The sequence below is a fragment of the Engystomops pustulosus genome, chromosome 2, assembly GCF_040894005.1.
Source record: "Engystomops pustulosus chromosome 2, aEngPut4.maternal, whole genome shotgun sequence".
NCBI classification, from domain to species: domain Eukaryota; kingdom Metazoa; phylum Chordata; class Amphibia; order Anura; family Leptodactylidae; genus Engystomops; species Engystomops pustulosus.
This window is the reverse complement of record NC_092412.1, coordinates 226,741,821-226,761,188: the sequence shown is the minus strand read 5'-3', so window position 1 is coordinate 226,761,188 and position 19,368 is coordinate 226,741,821. Positions and strand designations below refer to the sequence as shown.

Genomic DNA, 19,368 nt, shown 5'->3' with positions numbered 1-19,368 from the left:
CAAGGTGCACCGCACACGCTTCACGCCCCACAAGGTGCACTGCACACGCGCTCTGTGCCCCACAAGGTGCACTGCACACGCGCTCTGCGCCCCACAAGGTGCACTGCGCGCACTCCACGGACCATAAGGTACACTGCACAAGCTCTGCGCGGCCCACAAGGTACACTGCACATGCTCTGCGCGGCCCACAAGGTACAATGCACTCGCGCTCTGTGCGGCCCACAAGGTACACTGCACCGGCGCTCTGCGCCCCCCAAGGTACACTGCACCGGCGCTCTGCGCGTCCCACAAGGTACACGGCCCCCACTCTCCGCAAGGTGTACTGCACCGTTTTTGTGTGAAATCAGCAACATCTGTGACTTTATTATAAATAGAAAAAGAAGAAAAGAATAAAGAACAGGTTTAGAGGGCAAAGGAAAGTATGACGATAATATGGTATCTAGAGTATACTGACATTTCTGGCTGATAACATTGCCTATGATTTACTTATCTTGGCATCGTTCACATGAACTCCACCCATTTTGAGGAGATTATGTGATCTAATTACACTTTGCTTTCTTGCAGTCACAGCGAGGCTGGGTTCCAGAAGGCTAATATTTTCCTCCTCCTCCTCACCTGGCCATGGCTCATATCCACTCCAAGAAGGTGTGACTACTTCTATTACCCAAGGTGTCTGGTGATGCAAAGTCTAGGTAAATCACCTTTAGGACACTAAATAGAAGTAGAGAACAGGTGCAGAACATGATCACTTCATAACATTTGATATTTCATCACCTTCTAGATAATCAAAAGGAATAAAAACTATTCATACTACCAATACAAAACGCAACACAAAGTAAAATTTACACCATGGGACCCATCTGATGCCACGCTCCTAAAATAAGTCAGTCCGAATAAAGCAGGAGCTGCACTTTCAACCTACGCAAAATAAAAATAGCATCTTGAATTCAAAAAGGCCGATGCCATCAAAAACAAGAACCATAAAAGGGTATGCAGAATGTTATGAACAAAACAAGTCTTACATATGGCATGGTTCTTCACCCAGCCTAGGGTAATAATCGCTTATTTCAAGTTCAGATGTCTATAACATACCTTGGGGGTTTCGGGGAAAGTAGTCTGACCATCAGGACTGGTAGGTGTCTGGCAATCCGCATCTTCAAGGTAAAAAACATCTTCATCCTCAAGAACACGGTCAAGGAACCGTAGTGCCTCTTCTTCGTCCTCCATTCGCAATACCGGAGCTGGTGGATTGGCCTCCATAAAGTTCTATCTCCAAATTCTCCAAGCCAATGAGACAAGCAGGTACATGTCATGCTTGTCAGCTGCACATCTTCTTCAACGATTGCTAAACCTGTGAGGACCACAGAGGGAATCCCACCATCAAATAACCATGGAGTCTGTACAAGCTAAGTAGACCTAGTCTCCATCATCTTAGGTCTGTTCTTCTGGTCTCCCACTGCTGTTGAAATTTCCCTTCTACCACTCAGCAAGATGAAAGGAGGGGGAGCCGGGGAAAATTTTGCCACTTCCTCAAACACTCTTCCTTCTTTTTTATACTCCTTGAGTTAACCCTCCCCGGCAGTGGAGCCTCATCCACGCTGCCCCTTGCACACAGTCCAGGCTCTTCTGGAGATATCTGCTGTCTTGCTCATTGAACTTTCCCTGCTGTGTTTGAACTGGCGTCTCGGCATACAGGAAATGCTGTCTTGTTGGGCAGGCCTTCACAGGCGGGGCGGCTTCTGCTGCTGTTTCTTCACCAGGCTTGCAGTAACCCCTGACTTACCACAAACCGGCAAGAAGGGAAAAAAATTGTCTTTTTCTTCTCCTGAACTGTGCGCAAAGGCAACAAGGTCCAAGATGGGACCAGATAAAATCAAAGAATTCACATATAGTGATAAGAACAAACTAAAGTCTGTACCACACATTCCTGCAAAACGAGGAAATAAGCTAAACACCGTAGGCGATCACTTTACATATATTAAGGAACCACAGAAAACATTTCCTTATATCATTATATGATGTCATTCCTAATTTAATAAGGAACAAAATAAAGTGGCAAGGGGGCTATAAGACAAGAGATTCCTAACATGACCCTGAAAACATGCATTTAAAATGCATTCACATGGGTATTATTTCTGCTGAATTGCTGCTATTGCATGAATTTGGGCTGCAATGAGTGATGTGCGTGTGTGTGTGTCTGTGTAATAATTCACCTTTGTGGGACATACTAAATTCTCATTGTAGAATGGGTAAGTATGACAAGATAACAAGACAATGAAAGTCTGAATACTTGGGGCCTCATGATTGAACTCCTAACAAATCTACAAAGTATAAGAGCAGTATACACACAATAAACATTAATGGTTTGGTTCAGTACATTGAATAAGCAAGTGGAACAACTAGTGTTCAAAAACCATGGGGAACCCAAAAAAAACAAACAGAAAAAAGATTGTTTCTAAAAATGTAAATATTCATCCCTTAGCCGAAATTTCTTATTTTCTGCGCATTTGCCACCAATAAAATTTATAAAAAGTGATAGTATTATATCCTAATAAAAAGTAGCCAAATGTGTCTCAAAATTGTATCAATGAAAAGGTCATCTATTGCAAAAAAAAAAAAAGACAACTCAACGAGCTCTGTATACAAAAGTATTAAACAGTAATGGGTCTCAGAATTTGAAAACATTTTTGGTCAATTTTTTTTTTTGGGCATTAAGACCTTACAAAAAATAAATGTCATATCTCTGTGATGTACTGACCCAAAGAATAAAGGTGTCAGTCAGGGTATGTGGACTGCACAGTGGAAGACAAATACCCCCCCCCCCCTTGTAAGAATATGCCGTGACTGCGTTTCAATTTCAATACAGAATTTTTATCCAACTTTCCAGCACACTGCATGGAATATTAAATGGAGCCATTCGGAGATGCAATTTGTTACCCTGATATCAAGTCCGTATGCAGCTTTTTAAATCAAAAAATGGAAAAGTTATGACTGAGTGCGGGAAGTAAAAAATTGAAACGCACAAAATAAAAAAGGATGTGTTCCTGAAGAGTTAATATATAATTTTTTTTTATATAGATACATCTGAAATGTTTTTAAAAGTAAAATAGGAGAAAACAAAGAAACTCACAGAAAAAGCACCGCATCTATCCAAGGAGTCAGTTTAGTGTATATGTATACGAACAGGGCTGAATTTTGAATACATTTTACTTATTTCCCACCATCTCTCTATTCAGAAGACAAAATCATATGTCTATATATTTATATGGTATATTTTTGCAAGCCAAAACCCCCAAAACCAGCTAACATATATGTTGTGGGTGCAATTTAAATTTTTCATCTTTCTCATCGCCATTTCTGTAGAATCTGGGTGTGTGTTCAGGCTTTGCCATTTGTCACAGACATTCTATGCTGTTTGTATATCAGACGTCTGGAACAACTTACATTATACAATACATAAGTGCAGATATTCAGGTACCATTTCAGGCCATGCTGCAGGGATTTGTACTATTTGTGTACCACATCTTGATTTGTTGCAGAGTTGGGTCAAACTCCATTGTTAATAACTATCAAATTTTAACCTGTGTTCCGCATACATTAACAGTATCAAATATATGTTGCTGGAGGTCTATAATAATAATTTTAAAAAAGTATCAAAATCTTGAAAGTTTTTTGGTCCTCTGCTGCCCACAGAGGAACAATGGTACAGTAAAATTGAAACTCAATGAGCATACTAAATGCTCTTCACACCTAGTAAAGAAAAGCCCAACAGAGCTAATGTGTTGTGCCACAAAGTCAGCCTATACAAACCTGAGCTAGAAATAGATTCATTGAATGTGTCATTATTAGTTTTACACAGACACAGCCATTGAATATAACCGACTCTTAGCATACACAATAAATGAGACCATAGATATACACTTTTGGCCTCAATCTGCTTAGTATACATTGTATCCAACAGGAAATCAAGGATGAAAAAGCACAGTAGGCTGCACTATATCATCCTGTTCCAACTGGAAAGCACAGCAGGTCATAATAGCCTATCGAGAACGGATGCAACTGTATGGCATCCATACCTGTCCTCTGCTGATCATACGCTGTAGATGTTTACACACTAACAGGCACTTGAAAGACACCATGGACATCAGCAAATCACTGGCTGCTGCATATGTTCACCCCTCGAACTGGAGGAGGTATTTCTCTGTATGCATATACAGTAGGATCCTGACCTATATGTTCACCCCTCGAACTGGAGGAAGTATTTCTCTGTTTACGTATACAGTAGAATCCTGACCTATCCTTACAACAGAGGGAATATAAGTCATGTGAATGTAGTCTCAGACCGTGGAAGAGCCGTGCTTGAGTACAGTGAGAAGATCTCACACACCGGTGCTTCAGAGTGCTGCCAGTGCAGTTAGGATTTGACAAGATCTTTCGAATGTGTGACTTAAACGTATCCTGTCCAAATATTAGGGGGTCACAAAACCACTAAAAGGTCCTTAAGGGCTGACGGCTTCATGTCCTAAATAGCTGTATTCTAACTTTGTTGGGGGCCACAAATAAATATATATACTTGTCTAGCTTCTGCTTGAATATTTCTTCAATCAAGCCGGAGGAGTACATGATCAAGGATCAAAAAGGCCTCCGACAGGATCCCTTTAAGGCCTCATTTAAGGCCACACAAGGGCGAGGACATGGCCAGATGCAGGAGAGCGGAGGGGTGAGCAGCCCTCTCCGTAGAAAGCCAAGGGGCTGCCTAGCGAGTGCTCACCGCACCATGACCGGATGCCATACACCTCTATGGGGGCTGAGATATGGCCGCCAATTTTGCGGCCAGATCATTGCTTCCATAATGGTCACGTGCATGAAGCCTTAGTACCCGACACATGCCAAGCCAGATGTCAGTCTGTGTTATGAGATTGCCTTATAATGAAATATTATAAAGCTGTCTCCAAACAAGCTCCACCAGCGAAACACAAAATCCTCTCTTACACCATGTGAAAACCCCATTTGTAGATTGGTTGCAGTTGCGTTATACAGGAATCCGGAAACACCTAAAATATATATTTTAATCAATTTTAATGTAACGTCATGTCCAAAATAGTTATTGTATAGTTCAGAAGCTCTGATCTAAAATAACGGAAAGCCAAATTACCTATAACTAGAAACCATAAGTTTATGTTGGTCATCCAATTCTCACTCGGATCACATATCAATTTGATCATAAGTCTGCTGGGATAATTTGACCATCCAATGTGTTTTGGTGTTAGCAGAATCAAGGACGAGGCTGTTATATTGCAATTTTTCCAGATTCTTTAGTTTCAGGGAGGATGGGCACCCCCCAAGAGGTGCCTGTAAGTGGCTTACTCTACTCTCTCTCTCTCTCTTTCGCTCTCTGAGCACATGTACACTCAGTGGAGCTGAGGATTTGTGAGTATGAGCGCTCAGGAGGCAGAACTGTCCGCTTGGTTGAGAGATAGCTATAGCTAATAACGGTGTATTGGCACTTTAAATGGGTTTACCAACTTAGTAAGTTATCCCTTCTTAATAGCGTAGGGCAGTGGTGGCGAACCTATGGCACTGGTGCCAGAGGTGGCACTCAGAGCCCTTCCTGTGGGCACCCAGGCCATCACCAGAGATGACTCCAGGTATCTTCCTGCAGTCCTAGACAGCCCAGGACTTGCTCAGCATAAAGCTATTATAAAGTAACAGTGCTACCTGGGACTACTGGAGGAGTGGGAAGATGGACAGATCTGGATTATCATTGTAGCTCCTGATCAGACGCTGACAATTCCTCCTCTTTATGGGACCCTGGAGGGAAGCTACAATGATCATCCAAATTTCTTCTATTTTCTTCTATTTGCTGCTCTATTGGTGTCCTCAGGGAGCTGTGACAGAGAAGGGAGTATAAATCACAAATTAAATTTCTGTGTTGGCACTTTTGCGCTAAATAAGTGGGTCTTGATTGTAGTTTGGGCACTCGGTCTCTAAAAGGTTCGCCATCACTGGCGTAGGGGGTAAACAAACAAGATAACAAGATACTAGATAACAATTAGTTCGGGTCTGACCACTCCTGACGATCATAAGAACAGGATCCTCAGTGATCTGAAGAATGGAGGTCCCATGGGTGGAATGGAAGGACAAGCTGTTGCTCCATTTAATAGTATGGGAGTGTCAAAAACTGCTACGCTACGCTATCTCCAGAACTCCCATACTATTGAATGGAGTGTGTCAGGTAATGCAACCCAAGTTCTCCAAATTGCTGATAGTCCGTTCTTGCTATTGGTGAGAATCCCAGCAGTCGGACCTTCACTGATCAGCTTGTTATCCCCTATGCTGTGGATAGGGCATAACCTGCAAATTTGGTATAGAACTTTAATGGTAGATGGAGAAAATAGTTATCTCCTGAGACTTTGGCTATTGTAAATAGACCATTACATTCAGATTGTTTTGGAAAACTGATGTTTTTGTCCAGCTCGTAAAGCTATTACAATACCCTGTAACCTTGGCTGGTAGGACATGGGATCCTTATTACAGAACATTTCACTCTTAATGGAAGCTTGGACATATGCACGGCATAGCATATTTACAACAACATCTCTATGGCGTTACTATAGCCACTCCGGTAATTTATTGTTGTATGGCGGTATATATGGAAACACTGCTGTGCATAATAAGATTAGAATCCATGAGCTGGCCGCTATTTATAGATGCTGAATGGTTATGACCTAGTACTATTGATTTTTCTACAATGCTTTAGGCCATTGTCCGCCAAATTGTGGGAGAAGGAGGTGCTGAGCAGCGCATGATAAGAGATGGGGCAGGAGACTGCTGGGTAATGTGTACCGGGTATGAGAAGCAATGTGTGCACAATGCTGGGGTGGTAATGTAATATACTGCCTAAATATTCACAGCCTACTGTTCTCACACATATGTTTACAATTAGAAAACCCCACAAAACAGACAAAAATAATTAGATATTTGGCTACTACTGGATATTATTTGACACTTTGGTCCCTTGTTATATTTAGCACTAGAAGCCTTGTCTATGTATCATATACTGAGCATAAAAACAGAAGAAAGGGACAACTATATTACAGGCAGTCCCTCGGGTTACGTACAGGTTAGGTTCTGCAGGTTTGTTCTGTAGGTTGAGTTTGTATGTAAGTCGGAACTGTATACTTCATAATTGTAACCCCAGTCAAAATTTTGTCTCTGTGACAATTGTATTTTAAAAATGCTGGATTGTCATAAGAACCAGGATTAACACTAAAGCTTCATTACAGACACCTGTGATAACTGTTATAGCTAATTATTGTAGCCTAAGGCTAAAATACAGTAAATTACCAACACCCAGAGGGCTGTTTGTAACTACAAACCTACCGCCTGTATTATTTAACTTCTAAGCCAAATCATATTTCTACAATTTTGGTTGCCATATCTACCTTTTATTTAGATTTTACTACATGTGTTGCTACATCTGTATATACCAGTATTTATCATTCATGGGCCTTTATCAGTATCAAAATATTAAGTGTTATTCACGTCTGTAAATAATATGACTGGTCTCCTATAGTGGCGCCATAACAGCTGATTATGCAAACTAGTCACATGACCAGCCATGATGATTAAAGGACACCTGTCATCAGGTCTGTGTCACTAGTCCTGTCACCACTACCTGTTAGAGCAGCTCACAAGGATCCCATCCCAGCCTTTATCTAGTTATTTCATACATTATTCATTATAAAATCATCTATTCTTTATCATGTAAATGAGGCTGGTCACATGGTCAGAGGCCGTGATGTCACCCCTGTTCCCCCTCCCCTCTCCTCCCCCTGCTCATGTCTGTGTGTAATGTATAGTAAGGCATTGCTGGTGTGTGTGCTGCATCTGCTGACATGCTGCATCCTCCTAATATACCAGGTGAGAGACACAGACATCAGCTACACATGAATCTGACATGTTCTGCTGTAACATGGCTGCCTGGAGCTGCTGTATCTCTCCTAAACACACACACATGCACACACAGGCTGCAGGGGGCGCCAGCACCAGGAAGCACATCATTATACAGCCTCACATCATTATACAGGCTGTCAGTCAAGCACTGGGGGTGTGGCTGTACCTCCCACTCATGAATAGAGTGGACAGCTTGAATATGCTAATGCTTCATTGGACATTTCACAGGTCATTTGCATACAGCTTTAGGACCTCATTGCTTAGGTTTACAGGCATGTAGAGGGACAATGAAGGGATAGAGGCAATGCTCTCTAATGGCAGCTTATGAAAATATATTTAGTTTAGGGGGTTATTTTGCATGACGGGTTCTCTTTAAGACAATGGGGAGATTTATCAGAAAACTATTCTAGTTGGCCCTGGCAACCAATCAGAGCTCAGCTTTCATTTTCCCACAGCGGTTTATAAAATGAAAGCTGAGCTCTGATTGGTTTCCATGGGAAAAAAGAACTATTTTACCTCAGACACTTCTGCTAAACCTCCCCAATTTTTTTTTATATTTCTGTTTGAAACGCATTGGCCGGTTATTGGATATCACTTTGGCTTTATTGAAGCTACATTAAAAATTTCCAAAGTGTCTGAAAGTAACATAAAACTTCACAGATAATATGTAGTATCTTGAATGTGACTAGGGTCAGAGAACCCCCATATTAATTTGCTGCATTTTTGATTGAGCAAAGACTAGTGTCAAATCCCTCCACCAAGTACTATAGACAAAGAGGGCAAGATTTATCAGTAGTGTCGGAGAGCAAAACTGGTCTAGTTGCTCATGACAACCAATAAGAGCGCAGCTTTTGTTTTAAAAATGTCTGAGAAAATAAAAGCTGAGCTGTGATTGGTTGCCATGAGCTGGTAGACCAGCGATACTCTCAGAGACTTCTGATAAATCTCCCCCTCTATTGTACTTGGCGGATGGATATGACATAGTATTGGCTTGTTCAATCAAAAATGCAGGGAATTAATGTGGGGTTTCACAGAGAATATGTAGCATGTTACTCACTTCCATAAGCTCAGTACAGAAAAGCCCATGCAAACTAGCCCAACATGGCCCAGCCCCACAGTATAGGACCAATATTTGTGAGGACATATCACGAATGGAAAGTAGGCTTCATGCACACAAACATGGTTTGGGGACAACAATTCCCCATGTACTTCTATGGGCTCATATAAATGGCCGTCATTTCCAGGTCCCATGTATGAGCCGAATTTCCAAGCCACAAAGCTCAGAGGAGGTCCTATTCCTGTCCATGTTTGGTCAGTCTTTTCTACTGTCATTGGCGCGTGAGCCGAACTCACCACAGGTTGTGTACATGTCTTTGAGAGAAATAAATTGATTATGTCCATACAAGTCAACAAGTCCAGCAGAAATGTAATGTACCAGTAAATAAAGAGTATTTTCCTCTGTGCTCCGGTTCTGTGGTCAGTATTTCCAGGAGAAGATCGTTAGGACTAATTATTGGATGACATTTGAAAAATAAGTAATTATGGAAGAGAACACGGGAGCGGCAGTGACCGAGGGACTCTGAGGCAGATTTCAGGCTAATGGCATAGATTTTTTTATTTCAGCTTCATGCATCTACATCCCGTAGGTGGTAAGACATAGTCCAAACATAGGAGGGGAAAAGAATCCCATTGGGTTTAGATGTGAATCTGCATGTGGCTTTTAATGTTGGTCTTTGACAAAAAAAAAAAAAAAAAGACCAGTAACAGTGGTTTTAGAAGACCCTATTGTCCCTGAAATCTGTTAGGTCTGAATTCAGTGTGTAAAAACATTAGTAGCTACGGGAAGCAATCCTAAAACATGCAATGTTTATGCCATGGAAATCCTCTACATCTGAGCTGTAGATTAGAAACTGCTCCAAAAAGATTGAAATATGAAGCAATTGTCAGAATTGTAATCTACACTCACCGGCCACTTTATTAGGTCCAACTGCTTGTTAACACTTAATTTCTAATCAGCCAATCACATGGTGGCAACTCAGTGCATTTAGGCATGTAGACATGGTCAAGACAATCTCCTGCAGTTCAAACCGAGCATCAGTATGGGGAAGAAAGGTGATTTGAGTGCCTTTGAACGTGGCATGGTTGTTGGTGCCAGAAGGGCTGGTCTGAGTATTTCAGAAACTGCTGATCTACTGGGATTTTCACGCACAACCATCTCTAGGGTTTACAGAGAATGGTCCGAAAAAGAAAAAACATCCAGTGAGCGGCAGTTCTGTGGGCGGAAATGCCTTGTTGATGCCAGAGGTCAGAAGAGAATGGGCAGACTGGTTCGAGCTGATAGAAAGGCAACAGTGACTCAAAACAATGTACCCTGTAACATCTGATGGCTACTTTCAGCAGGATAATGGGCCATGTCATAAAGCTGGAATCATCTCAGACTGGTTTCTTGAACATGACAATGAGGTCACTGTACTCAAATGGCCTCCACAGTCACCAGATCTCAATCCAATAGAGCATCTTTGGGATGTGGTGGAACGGGAGATTCGCATCATGGATGTGCAGCCGACAAATCTGCGGCAACTGTGTGATGCCATCATGTCAATATGGACCAAAATCTCTGAGGAATGCTTCCAGCACCCTGTTGTATCTATGCCACGAAGAATTGAGGCAGTTCTGAAGACAAAAGGGGGTCCAACCCGTTACTAGCATGGTGTACCTAATATAGTGGCCAGTGAGTGTACAGTATAAATCTCATCCTCTAAATCACACTAGGTCTCCCTTCAGGTATTGTTCGACAGCCAAAAGTGACGTAGTGAGTAAAAGAAGATTAAATAGTTGCAAAATGTGATCATAGCACAAAATTATATGGCTAAAATGTAGGGCGTGGCCAGGGAGTGATTGGGGGTGTGGCTTAGGGGGATCGGCTACGCGTGCCGCCATTTTGTCCCTCTTTCCTTTTCACAAATGTTGGGAGGTATGGAATTGTTAGCCAATTGTATTCCTTTATGTGAACTGGAGTGTGATTGGAGAGTGAGCCACCACCTGACCAGGTTATAGAACCCCAGGACAGGAAGGGGCTAGGTCTCCTAGGCCTGAGCCACGCTACTGAGCACATGCTCTCACCATATGAGCAGCTCTTAGGCCCCAGGTCTCCTAGAGAGCACATCTTCCAGAACACGCACAGAGAAGGAGACAGTTGGGCAAACTTACCTAGCCGGACCTGTTGCGATCCCCGATCCGGACGGTTCGACGAAGATGAAGTCCGGCGCGATTCACGTAGCTCATGCGCCCGATTTCCTGCATCTGTCGCTTCCCCGCTGAGGTCCGACGTAGTTCACCTTCTTCCCGATGCTTGAAAGTGTGTGTTTTGCGACACAATTTGAATTTTAAATCCTGCCCGAATCCATCGGGTTGTCCGACAGCCACACAGCTGATCCCGGGACAAGCTGAAGCAACCACGTCTGGACACAGCTACCTCCTAGCCTGTATCTACTTCCAGGCTGGTGAACCTATCCCTGAGGACACTCTCCATGGCCACTCCAGTAATCCGGAATTCCTCCAGTAATCCGCCAACTATTCCGTAATCGTTTGGCCCATTGCCTGCAGTTGATCCAATAAAGATCTGTGAATTATTTTGCACAACGTTGCCTCCGTCTGTTCCCTGGATACGGCTGTATCACCACCACGGGCACCCCATCCATTACCCAAGGACATATACTACAGACGCTATGGCGTTGCCCCAGGGAGAACCAGTACATCAACCTCCATCTTTCTTGCACACACCACCTGCTGTAGGACAGCCCTCCGGTCCCAATACCAAGCACCATGACATCAGCGTGCCTAGGCCACAACCACCAGCCACTCCGGTATTCTGGGCCCGACTGCCTCCAGGCCCCAAGAAAAGGCTAGGCCCAGGTGGGGGATGTTGCATATGTACATATCGAAAGCCCATCACTCTCTACAAGCTTTATTAGAAAGTATATGGTAGTGGTATCTTCCTTACTATCCCCCATATTTTTATTTAATTAACTTACTTCTTAACCAAAAATAAATAATTTTAAAGGTGTGGGGGGGGGGGGGGGGCTTAGTAATACTGTACAGATTTATAATTTGGGTGATATGAGTGGAATCAAAGCAATGACATCTCTGTGGAGGACAAAATGCCCAGAAAGCACACGTGGTGACCCTATAATAGGATGGGCATCCTCTTTATATCCACCCTCGTGACTTGAATGTTGGAACTGTATATACTTCCACCTTACTAGTCTCCTCTTCCCTCTGCTGTGTACTTTACTATCTGACACCACCCAACCAAGCGCATTAACGTGAAAAAACACAAACACAAAAATAGCCTGGCTATAGAAATGTGGGCAACGTGTTGCTGTTGCTATGGTGACAATATGATAATGGGACTTGCACGCTGATTGCCTTTGTAATGTAATCATGGCACGAGCTCCGCTCCTTTATCATCACTACGGAGGAGTCATAGCAACAAGACACAGTTGTCATCTGCCAAAGCAGACTTCTGGCACAATCCGCACTCAGAAAGTGCCGACAAGAACAAACCAGTTTACCATATTTATAGATTAACCAGTGTGCGGCCTGTTCTCAGTTGTCCGATAAGACATGTAGGTGTAGACCATCAATTGGCCAGAATCACCATCAACACACATTGGGGGAGATTTATCATGAAGTTTCTGAGGTAAAACTGTTCTAGTTGCCCATGGAAACCAATCAGAGCTCAGATTTAATTTTATAAACAGCTGTGGGAAAATGAAAGCAGAGCTCCGATTGGTTGTCATTGGCTGCTCTAAGAGACTAATGATAAATCTCCCCCCATTATACTTTGAGATTTTCTCCTTTTATTTCTTTTTTTTATGTAGTGAAATAAAAATTTGGTTCTGGTGTTGCACAGGAATTGGGTTATATAAATTATTTCTACAGTGGCCAGGGTGGAAAAATAAAAAGAACCTATGCTTATCCCCTTTCGGCTTACATTTCTCATGTTGCTCCAGGACTTCAAAGGGTTGACCACTTAGAGTTCCCAATAGAAGTGAAAGTATAAGACCCGTATAGGGTCACACATTTGATCCTACATGCCCTGATGAAATTTCCCCTTCACTTGTGGGAGTCGCAGGTCACGAGACCACAGGCAGTCCGGTTCGGGACTTACTGTGAAGTCCTGTGTCCCGGCTTTTGGCAGTGGTTGGAGTCGCTTGGAGGGGCATGCCATAGACAACTGGATGGTTGCTTGCCGCATTTTTCTCTCCTTTTCTTCTCTCCCATTTTTAATTTAGCTTGCTATGGTCTGTGAGTAAACTTATCTTCTTGGAAAGTGAAGTGGGTTGCGCCGCTTCTGTAATATACCAGGTCTCTGCGCAGACATCTAGAGGAGCAATTGTGATTGGCAGGTGTCAATCAGGCCGGAACAGTTGATCGAGTTTTATAGGGTGGATCTTTGCTGTCAAGCTGTAAGATGAAGAAGATCAGCATCGCTCCCTCTTCTAACTAATTGTCGCTGGTGTTTAATTTTACTTAGTCGATTAAATTTTCCTATAAGTAGCCAACCCCTAAAAGGATTTTGAGCGGGGAGTTTCAGGGTGAGGCTTCAGCAAGTCATTAGCCTCTTTGAACTAAGGACACCAATGGAAGTAAAGTCCATTAAAAATGGAAGTTACTTCCTGTGGTTGGCTGAAGGGGATACTATAATCCAACCCACCCGTAGAAAGGAAGGATCGGAGCTATGTGGGAAACATCAGCCACAGCAAAGTAAGTAGGCACTCTTTATTTCCTACCCCAACCCCCTTTATCTATCTAGGATCAAAACCAGAAATGTTATGTCTAATGGGCTCCTGTTCTGATGGTCACAAGGCATCTGCTTATTCATTTCCATGGAGGTGCCAAGACCAAGTGCGATCGATGGCTTGTCATAGCAGTCTCAATATGACAAGAGCCGTTCTAAAAGATCACAACTAAAGGGAATGTCTAATCAAATACCTATAAGATTTTAGAGCTACTAAAGTCCTAATTTATTCCAAAAACTTTAGATATCAATGTCATATGTGCCAAAGTCAGATTTACTCATAAAGCAACCCAAGTAATTATTTAGAGCCACACTAATGTCCTGGGGATGACAGGTCCGGGTCCTCCTGTTTCCTCCCACAATCCAATACCCCTCTCTGCCAGTTTGAGTGAAGCTATACAGTATTGCTTGCAACTCAGAATTAACAAATCTGCCTCTGGATATGGCAATGTTACAGCAGTAAGGACGCTCAGAGACAATATTCATGTCTTGTGTAGACTATATACAGGCAGTGAAGACCATGAGAAGCCTTGCATACTCCGCTAAGAATTCTACTGAAGGATATGCAATGGAGTAGAAAAATGGAAACTGTGAATTTAGCGCCACCTTATGGATTGTAGCTTCTTAACAGTCAACGACTGGTGACATTACATCAAATAGGAAAGACTAGGTCATATACTCGGTCTTCACGGTTCTTATATTCTGTAATGATTCCCTATCCACATTGCACAGCGCATCATCTATACAGAGACCTCGATGACCCTCATCTTTATAGAGTAGCCATGACCCAAAGAACATAAGAGGAACTTCACCTCAAGGTTACTAGTGTCATTAAAAGCCTGTAAATATGCTGCTACACCATGAAAATTTTTAAAAATAAATGAAAAAACCCCCCACTAAATTACTACTATGTATCTAAGAAAACATGCAATATGCGGGAATCCTTTTATCGATCAACTGTTCAGGAATGTAGCAAATATATAATTAAGTCTCCAAAACACATCAAGACACAATGAACACTTCCCTGAACTATAACAAAAAAACCTGACGGTATACCGTATATTTCAAGTACAGCTGCTTCCATATTACATGTTGTCCACTAGATGGCGCTACAAGACATGGAGTTTTCTTAGACCATGTTTCGGAAATCTTACTATAGTTTTCACTAAATCTCAATAAATGTAACTAATGCTTATTGTAGAATATTTCATCAAATCATCTGAAATCATGCTAGACTTCTTTTTTATCTAATAAGGATATGTAATACACACACAGAACACAGAAGAATGATTAGATATTAATCTTGGATGTGACCCCAAAATATTTGAAAAGTGGCTTTATGTAGACTGTTCCTATACACCGGTGATACTGTGCGAATTGTAGCACATGTTCTAAATGCCAAGAGTATTACTTAGGATGCACTGTAGCGTTTTAGGATACAGAAATGTTAACATAAGGAAACACGAGGTAAAAAATCTTAAATGTCTCACAAACTCTGAAGAGGGAACTTGATATCTAGACTACAATGGAGTCATCAGCGAGTCCTGTGATCACAGCAGCATTGGCCGCACTGAGAGGGAGAAGTATAATGTGGGAATGACCGCCACAGACAGAGATTGGTGACCGGCCCGTGGCTCCATTGTTTTTAAGACATGGCGGACAATGTCAAATTTTGTTAATGCTTTATGCACTTTGTTTCTGAGCTGCTGAACTTTGATGGGAAAAAACCTGACATAAGGCAGCAGGAAGTTTTTCGCTAGAGACATGCTTCAAATTCCAAAAATGTCAACTGAGGATTACCCAAGACACCAGTACATGACACATACAAGAACAGATTGTCCTGGGGGAGAAGCAAATCCCATGTCGAACAATCTGAAGATAACCTTTCAAAGAAAACAAACAATGACATTTGTGCCTCAAGGACCTCATGTTATGTCAATTACTAATGGAACTTATTTTTCTTATACCATTTTGAGTAACACAACAACATATTCCCTGAAAGGGCACCATGTTGCTGGTCACAGAAAATACGGCGCTCCTATCAGTAAGGCTACACGTACACCAATGTTTTAGTCCGTGTGCGTATGTGGGAATGTAAAACAGATGCCACGCAAGTGTAATCCAGGTGCAGGCCGTATTTTTAGCACAATAATGTGACCCTTCAAGCGGTTAAGGCTAGTGACATGATTTGCCAGAATTCCATTTTTGTGTAGATGCTCAAAAACATGATGGATGACACATGGACCGTTTTTTGGACATAAGGCTCAGAAACAGACGGACAGCAAAACAGACCACAGATCTGTCATTTTCGGCCCACAAGCAGCACTCGTTTACACAGAGGAAGTCCTAAACTGTAAGGTTTGCTATTACATGTTGGAGCTTTGAATCCCCCAATGAATATTAGACATTGTGATACCTGGGGTCCCAGATCATCTTCTCTATAGTGGTCTCTGTGTTGAGTCATGGGGTCATTGGTGGTACGCCCCTGTCGCTCAGCATCGGGGAGCTATATCTATGTATAATGGAACTAATCAGTGATTCCTTTATTGCATAAATTCCTTATGGTGCCAAAATACTAAATAAGTACCCGTACAGTAAAATAAGTACATGTCACCTGAAGACAGTCGAAGGTGGAACAGTTCTGCTTCACCAAGGTTTTCATCACAAAGATTAGACTTTGTGCATAAGGATATACTGTCTGAAAGCCTATGTTACATTGGAAACCTAGCTCCGATACATTTTTCCCTAACAATTTGTTCTCCGTGGTTTTAATTTCTATATAAGGAAGAGAGAAGAGGAGAAGCACAATCACGTAGCCAGCAAGATGCTGTGCAGATGATCAGCCAGGTGCAGAGGCTTGAATGATGCACTAATGTATGCATCACGTGTGGCGGAGGAGACAAGCTGGGCTTGTGAATACAGGATTATATTTATGTAGGGTCCCCGATAATGGGGTGAAAGCCTGGATCCAGCTATTGCTCTCCATTATGCAGAGTCCTGCAGCTCTCTGAATCGATGTCTAGTCCCAGTGCAGCCTGAACTAAAGCCAATTCTAACACAAGCTCATAGTCTGCAGGGCTAGAAACCAGGCTCCATAGTGCTGCCACCATGTAACGTATGGAGATAAAAGGAAGAGCCAGGGTTGTACATAGAGGTGGGAAGAATAAGGAAGATGAATATTTATAACCTACAGTACATAACTTCCAAACCCTCCCTTATGTGGTACCATGGTGAAGCAGGGTGCCGTCGGCTACCTGTATCATCTCTGAGCTTTCATTTTTTTTATTTACAGCAAAATGGAAACCGAAATAGTATGCCGTAATTTACGCCCCTGCCAAAGGTTGGGAGGTATGCATAAGCATTACGTGTACGTGGGTCATTGTCCATCACTACTATAATAATGGACCTGATGATGAAAGAAAGACATCTGCTCATCTACATATACCTGTGCCACAAAGTAGCCAAACAAACCAGCAATATCACTGGGATCCATCAGAATTAGATTTGTGTTGGTCATGGATCCCTCCCCTAGGCCCTGTACCATAGACATAAATTTCCTTTTCTTAAACTCATTATGATAAACCAGGGACACTTACTGATAGATCCAGGCACCGTGACTTTGGTAAACTTCTGATATTTGTTATCCACGGCCTCCTTCCTTCTAATATCTTCTGCTAACATTATGGTAATATGGTTCTCTTCCATGCTGTAGCTCCACTGTGCAGGAGCATGTGGCCCCTCGTACTGTGCGCTGAAATTGTCCTGCACAGTGTAACAGCCTGAGAAGCTAAAGCACAGAGGAGCTGTGGTAACTCCCCCCTCCCCCAGAGTACTTCTGGGTCATTAAAAAACTTTTAAAAATGATGCTATGAGGAAGGAGGCCATGGATGTATGGATTACCACAGTCACAATGCCTGGATCTATAAGAAAGTGTGCCTGGTTTATCATGATAGATTTCCTTTAAGCAGAGGTGGAGAAGGTCTGCTGTTCCCAAGAAAACAATGGCTTTCAAAATTCTTAAATTGTATATATCTACAACAATTAAAATCTCTGTTACGCCAACTGCTGTATATACTGACTTTATTAAAATGCAAAAATAATTTTACAAAACGTTAGCTTTTTTTGCTAAAATATCTTTAAAGGAACCTGTCTCCAGGGACCTCATTTTCACTAGAGACAGGTTGCAGAAGCCCATTACATCCTCCACCTTTGTACTCCTGTACAACTCCTCCCTCCTGCTCCTTGAGAGTGCGTTTACATGTGGCAGTAAAGCATCAGAACAGCTGAGAAAAGGAGATTTGCCTGATTACATAGAGGTCAACATAACAAATGCATGCCTAATTAAATGTTAACACTATTAACACAAGCGTTTTGTAAACTCAATGCTAACAGCTATGTAATCATGCGGATCTCCTCTTCTCAACTGTTCTGATGTGTTTGAAAATGCATGTGTTACCGTCTAATGTGAACGCACTCCGAATCACACAAGCACAGAGCTGTGGTGAGCTGCTTTTCGGCTATAAAAGCATTAGTGTACTAGACACGGGTATCCCCTGTGGAAGCCTGTTTTACAGGCGGAACGCGTGGGGTTCCACTCCTTTCGAATGGGCTATTCTGACTTGTTTCATGACCGTAATAAAATAGAATATTTATTTCAAAATGGAATATTTATTTCACTATGTTTGTTCTATTTTTAGTTTGCACTGATGCACTTTCTGCTCCACCACTAAGTTATTTTGGACTTGGCTCCAGAACAACAATGTCCACATGAGGTAAGTAGCATAATATATTTACATTTGTATATTATGCCCGGAGAATAGGATTTGTAATGCTTAGCTTTGTATAGTTTTTTAAAATGTTTTAAAATGTTGCATAATTTAATAAAGTTTTTGTTTGTCCCATATACACATCTCTTTGTTCTTTTTTGTATTTCCTGACATCAGTGGGGAAGGGAGGAGATGTACAGGAGCACAAAGGTGGGGGGTGAGAGCTGAGGAGTGAGCAGCACAGACAAGACAGTTTTTTTTTTTAATGCCTCCAAACATGGGACTCTGTCAGGGTGCAAGGTAAGTCAAAACACACAATTATATTGTAATGCAAATACTTAGGAAAGGCAGAAAAACATCTTAGCAATGCAGCTGTAATGCAGCTTCAACCTGTCTTTAGTGAAAATTAGATCCCTGGTGACCGGTTTCCTTTAAGCCATGTCTGTTTTTTGTAGCGGTGCACAGTTAAGTTAGGCACATGGCAGAGACTGAGGTGGTTTCCTCTTTGGTACCTTTCCTCACCTGTTGCTTTAGTGGGAGCAAAGTGCAGGTACACAGGGTGAACATTAAGCCTTTGTGCTTAGAATTAACTTGTGAAAAAACAAGAACATGAAAGATGGTGCAAGACCAACAGCGCCGGCTTCTCCTAGGACTCTTGGATGTCCGCCATGTGGTCCAGGTGCCTTGTTAAAATTAATTTTGTCTAATAGTTTTCACACCAAGACTTCTGTCAACCACAGTGTTACATTTGGACTTGCTCCACTGACATTGTTATCCCGCTCATCATCGCCATTATTTTCCACTGCTTGTACACAGAGGGGAAAAACATCTGGCGGATCAGCT

At 42.2% G+C, this 19,368-nt stretch overlaps 1 protein-coding gene and 1 long non-coding RNA gene across 5 annotated transcripts in view; one reads left to right on the top strand and one right to left on the bottom strand.

Moving 5' to 3' along the window:
- Positions 1-19,368, bottom strand: part of ABR (ABR activator of RhoGEF and GTPase) — a 217,757-nt gene that overhangs the window by 117,739 nt on the left and 80,650 nt on the right. Inside the window, exon 1 of one of the 4 annotated variants that reach the window (XM_072138373.1) lies at positions 1,093-1,701. The exons of the other annotated variants lie outside the window; for them this stretch is intronic. Within the exon in view, the coding sequence (XP_071994474.1) occupies positions 1,093-1,260 (168 nt within the window). The 5' untranslated portion in view covers positions 1,261-1,701. Of the gene's footprint in view, positions 1-1,092; positions 1,702-19,368 lie in introns of those variants that run through there. 4 annotated transcript variants of the gene reach the window in all.
- On the top strand, positions 12,803-18,977 carry LOC140119395 (uncharacterized). The gene is made up of 3 exons (XR_011853366.1): positions 12,803-13,725; positions 18,457-18,531; positions 18,703-18,977. It is a non-coding gene; the product is annotated as an uncharacterized lncRNA (long non-coding RNA).